This window comes from Podarcis tiliguerta (genome assembly GCF_965153285.1).
Source record: "Podarcis tiliguerta genome assembly, chromosome: 3".
Lineage (NCBI taxonomy): Eukaryota > Metazoa > Chordata > Lepidosauria > Squamata > Lacertidae > Podarcis > Podarcis tiliguerta.
The window spans coordinates 57,097,123-57,106,996 of NC_139536.1; the positions used below are offsets into that span (position 1 = coordinate 57,097,123).

General features: G+C 37.8%; 1 protein-coding gene across 2 annotated transcripts in view; it reads left to right on the top strand.

The window, feature by feature from the left end:
- Positions 1-9,589, top strand: part of SHPRH (SNF2 histone linker PHD RING helicase) — a 42,020-nt gene extending 32,431 nt beyond the window's left edge. For both annotated transcript variants that reach the window (XM_083434728.1, XM_083434729.1), the window contains exons 22-30: positions 704-847; positions 1,088-1,189; positions 2,803-2,874; positions 3,776-3,964; positions 4,813-4,905; positions 5,202-5,288; positions 6,532-6,710; positions 7,237-7,317; positions 8,611-9,589. In XM_083434728.1, the coding sequence (XP_083290854.1) occupies positions 704-847; positions 1,088-1,189; positions 2,803-2,874; positions 3,776-3,964; positions 4,813-4,905; positions 5,202-5,288; positions 6,532-6,710; positions 7,237-7,317; positions 8,611-8,707 (1,044 nt within the window). In that variant the 3' untranslated portion in view covers positions 8,708-9,589. The remainder of the gene's footprint in view (positions 1-703; positions 848-1,087; positions 1,190-2,802; positions 2,875-3,775; positions 3,965-4,812; positions 4,906-5,201; positions 5,289-6,531; positions 6,711-7,236; positions 7,318-8,610) is intronic.
- Positions 9,590-9,874: the final 285 nt, after the last annotated feature.

The window sequence follows — 9,874 nt, forward strand, 5'->3', positions numbered from 1 at the left end:
AAGGTCTCGTATTCTGTGCTGCATGGCAGCAGCATTTAAAAACTGAAAATTGATTCCTGTGAAGGCATTTTTAAGTTGATATAGTTCTTTATTCCTCAAACTATAGCTGTTGGCTAAGAGAATGAATTGTAAACTAGGAAGCTGTAGGTTAAGTCCCATTTTAAGCAGAAATTAAGTAGTCTTTAGGCAAGAGGTAGTGTCACAGCATTAGATCCATAGCTGCAGTTTGGGGATGATAGTAACACAGGCTTCCCTAGGTCATTGTAATGATATATACATAATATATGTGCTAAGAGTACTGTACCTTTAAAATATTGACTTATATTTTCTCTAGTTTTGCCATGTTTCAAGTTATTTTGTGAAAGCAGGCTCTTTATTCTGTCTTTGGACCCTTTAAAAGCAATAACAACCAGGAATTGTGCATATTGAAGTGTGCTTAGTTTTGCGAAAATAGATGGTTTTCCCACTTATAGCTAACACAGAATTTCTAGTTTACTGTAACTTTCTTCTGTGTACCTGTGTGGGTGGGTATACATATGTTTTGCACTACAAAGTACAGTAATTTTACAGTGCAAAGCTGTAATTTTCCATTAGATTTTTTTCTGTTTGTGTTATTTTGAAATCCTGAGTGCTGGGACACAAAATTATTTGTTAACCACAGCCTACCGTGCTGCTGCTGATTATCTTTTTATCTTCCCTTCAGCTGCTTCATGAATATTGGATGGTCCTCCGAGATCACGTGTCTGCCATTGATGAGCTTGCCATGGCTACAGAACGATTTAGAGTGCGTCATCCGGAAGAGCCAAAACCCAACCATCCTGTTCTTCACATAATTGAGCCGCATGAGGTGACAAGATTGCATTGTATCCGAAATACAGTAGTGCTGATTAAGCCACCATTTGGGACTGCTGCTTGCCACTAAACAGGACTTTAAAACCTCAGTCCTGCTGTTTGTTGAATGTTCTTTTTGTAGCATCTCTTCATTGTTTTGGGACTAGATATAACTTGCACACCAGGATTATATGTTTATTGTATTATATCTAGAGATTGCCTTAATGATCACTGAATGGTTACATTTCTTTTCTAGGTAGAACAAAATCGAGTGAAACTCCTGAACGACAAAGCAGTTGCCAAATCACAGCTTCAGAAGAAACTGGGCCAGCTCCTCTACCTCACTAATTTAGAAAAGGTAAGGTTGACTTGCACCATTTCCAAATTACATTCACGTGGAACCCTCTATTACCTTGTAGATAGGATTTTCTCTTTAATCTTCCCGTGTATTGTTTGAATATCTAAAAGAAAGAAATGAGGGAACAGGGATTCCTACTTTGCATTGGCATTATCCTCAAAGAGATTCTTGGAGCCGAGACAAGAAAAGCTGTGCTGAGGTTCTGCAGATTTTACCTCATTCTTTCAAGTATGTCCAGTATGGATTTAAAGGGTACAGGATAGACTCAAAACTATGACTCCTTAAATAGCTGTAGATACTTACTGCAGATGTTTGTATAGCTATGTCAAGAAGCAGGATACCTTCCAGACCGTGCTTCATAGCTCTAAATTATACAGTGGACCCTCCAGACACGAACTTAATTCGTTCCAGGTGTCTGTTCGCACCCCAAAAATTACTTAAGTAGATGCACCATTTCTGTGCACGTGTGTGGCGCAGTTGAGCGCTTCTGTGCATGCACAAGGTGCGTAGAGCGCTTCTGCGCATGTGTGCGCAGCAAAACCCGGACGTATACACTTCTGGGTTTGTCGCATTCACAACCCGAAAGTTACGTTACTCGAAGGTAACATAACCCGAGCGTCCACTGTATACAAGTTGCTAACCTTCCCATAATTGGGACTTTCTGCTGATTTGAATCACTGCAAACTGCTCTAATTAAACAAAAGGAAAAATCTCATTCTTCCTTAAATGCCAGCTTTGTAATTTTTAGATCATAGTTATGAGAACTATGCAAGCCATTTTTTGCACAAAATGAATTCATTCTCTCCCTCTTATATACATGAACGTACCATACTACATAGCTAGCTAATTCTCAGGGAAGTTTCAAAACCATACTGAAGCAGGCTGTTGCCTAAATGATAAAAAAGACAGAAGTCCCACTGGGCTTGCACAAGCTCTTGGACACACCTAAAATTGTCTGGATTGTATTTTAAAATCATGACTCAGAATTACCCCCGTTTGCCTTTTGGAAGTTTTCCATGGAGTTGTTTGCATTCATCAACCATAGTGCTTTAAACAATTCTTTTTAAGCAATATCTCTCATAGAAATCCTAAAGCGGATCACTGAATCTCAGACAGCATTTTCTCTTTTAGTTTTATAACTCCTGAAAAATACTGGCTTGAATCCAAATATGCCCTTCTGGTTACAGAAGGGCTGTTGACCGAGAGAGAGAGAGAGAGAGAGAAAGTAACCCCAATTCAGGAAAGATTTTTCTTTTTGCACAAGTTTATTAATGGAGTTTGTATGCTACAGCTTGTATTGTATGTTTCTTATACTGTAATAATGTAATCCCAAGTAAATTGTGGTACTGCACTGCAAGATGTCTTCCACAAGCTTGCACAAGAACACTTGGATAGCACTAACACACACATGAGTCTTTGAATCCAAGCTATTGCTTTTATTTTTCCAGGTATTGATTTATTTTTAACATACTTACAAACAGGTCCTATATAATGAATTGCCAAACTTACCAGGCTTTAAAGTTGTTCCAGCTTCAAATCATTTGTAAGATTACTTTAAGTATTAATTTACTTTTACTCGCTCACCCAAAATGTTTTCTTTAATACTTCCATAGTCTCAGGATAAAACAACTGGAGGAGTGAATCCAGAGCCATGTCCAATTTGTGCACGGCAACTGGGAAAACAGGTAAGAAGTTCACCTATGGATTTTTCTGTAGAGGATCTTAAGAGTTCATATTTTTAAAGTTAGTGCCAACCAAACTTCCCTGGGGAGAGCATTCCACAAACAGAGAACCACCACAGAAAAGGCCCATTCTTGTGTTGCCACCCTCTGGACCTCTTTCGGAAGAGACACCTGAAGGGCCCTTGATGTTGATGACAGGGTCCAGATTGGTTTAAGTTGTGTTTTTATGCTCCATTTGTAATTATATCCATTTCACTAACTCCTTGTTTTTTACCTTTCTTTTGACTTTATAATCAAAAGCTCCTTGTGTGTAGATAGATAGATAGATAGATAGATAGATAGATAGATAGATAGAGTGGTACCTTGGTTGTCAAAGTTAATCCATTCCAGGAGTCTGTTTGACTCCCAGAATGGTTCAGAAACCAAGGCGTAGCTTCCGATTGGCTGCAGGAGCTTCCTGCACTCAATCAAAAGCCACGGAAGCTGCGTTGGATGTTTGGCTTCCAAAAAAAGTTTGCAAACACTCACTTCCAGGTTTGCAGCATTCAAGAGCTGATTTGTTCCGTAGCCAAGCCGTTTGACAACCTAAGTACAACTGTATATAGATTTATAAAGATAGAAAGAAAGATATGAGAGATTTTTCTGATTACTCCAGAGATCAGTGTACAGTATGTGGTAGCAACATCACTAATGGCTTCTTCCCTGATTCATGCCTTTAGTATCCTTAAGTAATGTGTACATATTAATTGCAACCAGCATTGTAGATGGATTTCTTCATAGAACTTAAATTCAAATGTTTAAAAATTACAATTTTCTACTTAGTTCTAATGCATTGTCATGTTTGCATGTGAACTCCAACATCACATATGTCTTTGCACTTACTTGCTGTTATTTCTCCCTCTAGTGGGCAGTGTTGACATGTGGACATTGCTTCTGCAATGAGTGTATAGCTATTATTATAGAACAGTACAGTGTTGGCACCCGCAGAAGTTCAATCAAGTGTGCCATCTGCAGACAAACAACATCACATAAAGAAATCTCCTATGTCTTCACTGCAGAGGCAGCAAACCAAGAAGATGATATACCTGTGAAGGTAAACTGTTGTACAGATGGGCACTTTTTATATTGATTCAAGTTTCTAATCATCCTGTAAGAGTATTTACATTTTTCTTACTTGGAAGAAAGTTTAGATGCCATGCTGACTGGCAACAAACCTAGATTTTTAGGAGGAAAACCAAATGACTGATTTTTAATGTTTTAGTATGTTTATGTTTGAACTGAGTTTTCTGTAAACCACCCAAGGACTTCAAACATTCAACAAATGTTCTGAATAAACAAATGGCAGCAGTCCGTTTAAACACAAGAAACCTTTTAATCACTGAGATTTTATTTATGGGCAATTGGAACTTGCCGGTAGTTGAATTTGATTTTGTGAAGTTTATAGTTCTTTAGAGAGCAAAACATACTGATTAATCTGTTGATATTTATAGTGCCAAGCCCCAAATACTCTCCAACCATCAACCAGCCATTGGGCTGATTGGATTTCAATATACACACCCAATGCCGACACCAAAACCTTCTTACATCTGTAGTCATTAAAAGTTGTGGCCTCATTTAATCCCAATACTGCTGTCCCGTGTCTTATTTTGTGTTACTTTACATGTGCCCGCTCCACTGCACCTCAGTCCACAACTAATTACTTTTAATTTTTTAAAAAATCACATGGAGGTACTTCTATTTGAATAACATTTTTGTGAAATGCTTACAATGTTTATACGTAACTTTTAAAAATAGGATAGATTTCTTTATGGAAATCATTTATGGCAAATTTCACTGTATATATTTATATAAACAAACATATAAACACACAGTGATACTGAATGACTTTAATCAGATGTGAACTACATAAAGGAAACCTAATCTTCAATTTCTTTTTCAAAGGGAAGTCACTCCACCAAAGTGGAAGCTGTGGTCAGGACTCTAAAGAAAATCCAGTTCAAAGATCCAGGAGCCAAATCCCTAGTTTTCTCAACGGTATGTCTAAAAGTTTTAAAAATTAAAATGTACATTAATCAAAAGGTGGTATACAGCTAGATTGTTTATTTCATACATTTTGTTTACTGCTCGATTGTAAATGCACACACACACCTCAAAGCTGTTTGGTTTGGGTGGTGGTATAGCTAATGAAGATAATTTTAAGTTAAGATGAAATTAGGATACATGGGAAAGTGTATCTTCTTGTTTTCTTCCCACCTATTTTAGATGCTGGGTGCTCTGATAAGTACCATCTTCTTTGTAATATGGAAATACCTTCTTTTTATATCTTATAGTGGCAAGATGTGCTCGATATCATTGCAAAAGCGCTATATGATAATAGCATGGAGTTTGCTCAAATCAATGGAATTAACAAATTTCAGGTATGTTTCTTCAACTGCTCACTGATGGTAATTTAATCCTTTGCTTTGTCTTGAGAGTAACATTATGAGGATTTCAGAGAACAGACGTCTGCCGGAACATATTGGGACAGGATTCACCTAACAAGTCCCATTAGCAGAAGCCCTGCTCAAGGGTTTCTATTTGCACAACGGAGCTTTCTCCTGTGCATTCCTGTGCCCCCAAAACTGGGGGGGAGGCAAATTCCCAGGACTAGGAGGTAGGGAGAACAGGGGAGATTGTTCTATCTGGCAAGCTGAAATTGTTCCATCTAGCAAGCTGAAATGCTTGTCCTGAAGGAATGATCAGAAGACTGTGACATTGTATTTGAGCTGATAGCACCTAGCACTTGCTTGGCGCGGAAATAAAAAGAATTAAACTGTCAGAGAGCTAGGCTAATTTTAGAGCTACTAGAAAGATAATGCCTACTCCCTGTTAATTGCAGCTAAGCAAGTCAAATAACTCAGGAATGTGGATGTAACCCCACCCCCATTGTGTCTGGACCAAGCTCCATCTGAAAAGCCCCCCTCATGCCCCCCTAGCACATTTAATCTCTGAGGTCATCAGAAAGAAAGGAGGCAGCAGCCAGGCAACCCTCTATCATGCCTGAATACATCTGCAGCTGTACTTCATGCCCAGGCACCCTTCCCACATACCTGTGCTAAGGTATAGTGCACACCTGCTCTCTCTGTCTCAACACTCTCAGATCACATCTAGCCTAAGACTGTTTATTGTGTTTTAATTATTTACAGTGATTTTAATTAGTCTTGTGGCTGCTTAGGGAGCCAATTTTGGTTTATAACTTGGGATTAAAATTTAATCACCCATTGTTCATGTTCATCGCTGCTGTGAAGTTAACAGTGGCTAAGGTTTCCATTTCATGCAAGCTTTGAAACCCCTTCTGACTAGCTTCAGGTCCTTTGCTGCAGTGGTGATGAGCTGCTTAATCGCAGGGAAGTGAGGAAGGAAAATTATTCTTCCAGAGCTGCAAGGGAAGGAATAGTTATAGTCATTGTTAACAGGAGAGAGTTATTGATATATGTGCACCAGCCGTAAGTATTTTCGGGTTGTGTATGATCCATTACCTCTCAGATACACTCTGTCTTTGTAAAGAATTTAGGATTCAAGGGTCACTAGTCTATCACACTTTATAGCAACTGAATTTGTTCTTAAATATACAGGGATCTGGTGAAGTTTTTGAATATTATTCTTTATTTTGCCTTTCAGGAAAATCTATCTGCATTTAAGTATGATCCCAAGATCAACATATTGTTATTGCCTCTCCATACTGGCTCGAATGGATTGAATATTATTGAGGCAACACATGTCCTCCTAGTAGAACCTATCTTGAATCCAGCACATGAGCTACAGGCCATTGGCAGAGTGCATCGCATTGGGCAAACTAAGTAAGGATCAAAACTGTTTTGGGCTCACCTAACTGCCACTGAATGCAGTGTATGTATAACCACTCTGAGGTTTTCTACAATTAAGCGGTATATAAATTCTAGGAAATAAATTAACTAAATGCAACGTTAAGATGTCACATAGCGTACGACTGTAAATTGCGAGTAAGTGGCAGGTCAGTAGAAACAGGAAGTACCAGCAGAGCCAACCACTTGCCAATAACCTGATCTCATTATGACATTGGCTGGTCAACACCTGTCAATTTCTGTAGACAGTATTGTCCTAAAGCTACATTATAATTCTAGCATTTTCTGAAACATAAGTGGTTTATAATACACATCACATGCTTGTTTTTGGAGCTATTATAGAGTAAGCAATAAAGACCATGAAGGCTGTAATCCTAAACTCCCTTTCTAGGGAGTAAGCCCATTGAACACAGTGATCTACTGCGTAAACTTGTAAGGGATATCCCTGTAAGTGTAACAACGTGTGCTGAATAGTCTTTTCTTTCCCCCAAAAAAAATTCAGGCCCACAATTGTTCATAGATTCTTAATCAAAGCAACAATTGAAGAAAGAATGCAGACAATGCTGAAAACTGTAGAAAGGAGGTAAGTAAAGCCTGTCTATACAATATTTCATTTTTCAAATTTGTATTCAAATTTGCAAGGGCAGCTACCCCAGATATAGAAACTGAAATCCTAGATACTTACTGCTATGTAAGTAAGTCCTAGTGAACTCAATATGACTTACTTCTGAGTAGATATGCATGGTGTTAGAAGCCAGAAAAAAATGTTAACAAAAATGTATTGTGGTGCAAGAAGGGGAGGCATTATGCAAGTGATATTTCTGCAGTCACAAATGATTACGAATTTCTACACAGTACTCACAAATGCAACAAGTGGGCTTGTTGCCCAAAGAATATTCCTTTGCCCAAGCAAAATAAAGCCCTTTGAAGTATTGTGGAAATCAAACCCCTACAGCAGAATAGTTTCCCTAAGGATCAAACATTTGAATCCTAGGCAGTAAGGAACTGCATGCACACTTAGATATAAACTGATCCTATGGTAATGGTTCTCTGGTTTGTCCTTCTGATTTGTATGTATTTCCAGATCTTTCATGTATATAGAAAGCCCTAGAATCAAAACTAGTGATGTGGTTTGCCATCACATACATTCAAACTTTACTCCTCATTGGCATTATTTTCAGGCTACTGGAACTGAAAGGCTTGGGGGCATTTTTCCAAACAAAATTAAGACAGAGTGAATTTACTTCGAATTTTGTATTGTCTGATATTCATAGCGAGCCCACATTGTCAGGTAACATGCAAAGCAGTGTGCACAAAAATCAGTGCGGGTTGTTGCAGGTGGAGAACTATATACCTGTTTACCATTCACAAGCACAAATCGGCATTTTCTGTAAGTCTGCTTTTACGATAATAGAGCAATCTAAGTTGGTTTTTGACCATCTTTTGCAGGTAACATAGCATGTTGATAACAACTCTCATAAGGTTCTTTAAATACACAAAGGTTGTTTCAATAAAAGAATATAAAATTCTTTTGCATATAAAATTCAGCAACTTTCACAACTTAATTTTGTGAACCTTGATAATACAAAAATGACTAAAGCAAAACACTGGCTTAGAAAGAACACAGTTCACAAAGCAGCTTGTCCTTGCAAACCTACTTTTGACTATTTTCTTGAGGTAAATAGACAGCTTGGTCCACCTTTAAAACCCAGTGCTGTGCTTTTGAGACTCTCCTTTTCAACCAGGATCATTGCAACATAAACCTCTTTAGTAGAGCTGCCTCTTGTATTTAATGAATGTAGATGTGAGCTACATTTCTCATATTTTAAAATGTATTTTTTCCTTCTCCCCTCCGATGTTCCCTCATCCCCCAAAGCCACTCTAGTTCTTCCATGAAGCAGTCGGAGGCCTCTGTGTTAACAGTAGCTGATCTCGCAGACCTTTTCTCAGCAGAAACTGAAGAACTTGAATGAAGCAATGGATTTCATGCTCTTTTGAGACCAGAAGAGGGCCATAACCTACTTGTTTTCTAAGCAACACAATACAAATAGCTAACTGTTCAGAGCTTCCTGTAGATGTCACTAAACACCCACCCTTATTAGGCTTCCATGAACTGATAAGTCTCTTTAACAGTTTCCTCTAAGTTATGTGGTTGTGGATTTCTCCAGCACATTTCTGTTAAGAAGAAAACTTGCACTTTACACAAGCACTACATTAAGTATAGCTTTGCACTTCCAAAGAACATGAACACCCCAGTCCAGCTTTTGTTTTGTGATTTAAAAAAATAAAATGTATGACTAGTTGTGCCAGAAAATGGATGGGGATTCACATACCATTGAAAGCAAGGAGTATGGGTAGATAGTATCCCTGACATTCCTAAACCCACATGAGACTTGTTTGCTCAAGGTGTTTGACTAGACATTGAGGAAAGAAAGCTTTGCATGGCAGAAAAGAGTGTGAAAATCATGAAGCAATTCTTTTGACTTCATTTTATTCCTAGAATTAATTACTAAAATAAGTTAGTGAGTAAGCAAATCTTTTTTCAGAAAGGGCTTCCTAGCGGTGCTGACATATTATCATGCAAGTTTTACCCGTTAATCCTAGCTACTTATTTTTAGACACCACTTTGGTTATTTATGCTGTGATATTATGTTATAGAAATCTGAAAATAATTTGCTTGTTTATATTTAAACGTTTGCTGTTAATGTCTGCTCTTCTCTTGATAAATTATGTCTTTTGTATGATCTTTTGTCTTGAAATAATAGCTGAAAACATCTGTTTGATAGATTTTTAAACATTCTTACATTCTTGTTTAAATTTTGGATTCTTGTATCCTATTAAACTGGTAAAGCTTCCTCTTGTGTAGCTCACTTGATATCTATTAATCAGTTTAGCAGCTTATCAGAATTACATCACAGGGCAAATGTTAATGCTAACAGATGTGTTTTCAACACTGAAAAAATAAATTGTTGAAACACTGAGATTCAATAAGAGCTTCGTGGAGAAGACAAATACTCCTGTTAAGAGGGAATTTTTCATAGTATGTCTTCACATGGGAATGCATATTAGAAGTAACATCCTCCTGGCTTGCTTGGGCCATCACTTTCAAGTCCACCTCTCAAATGGGTATTTTGCATACT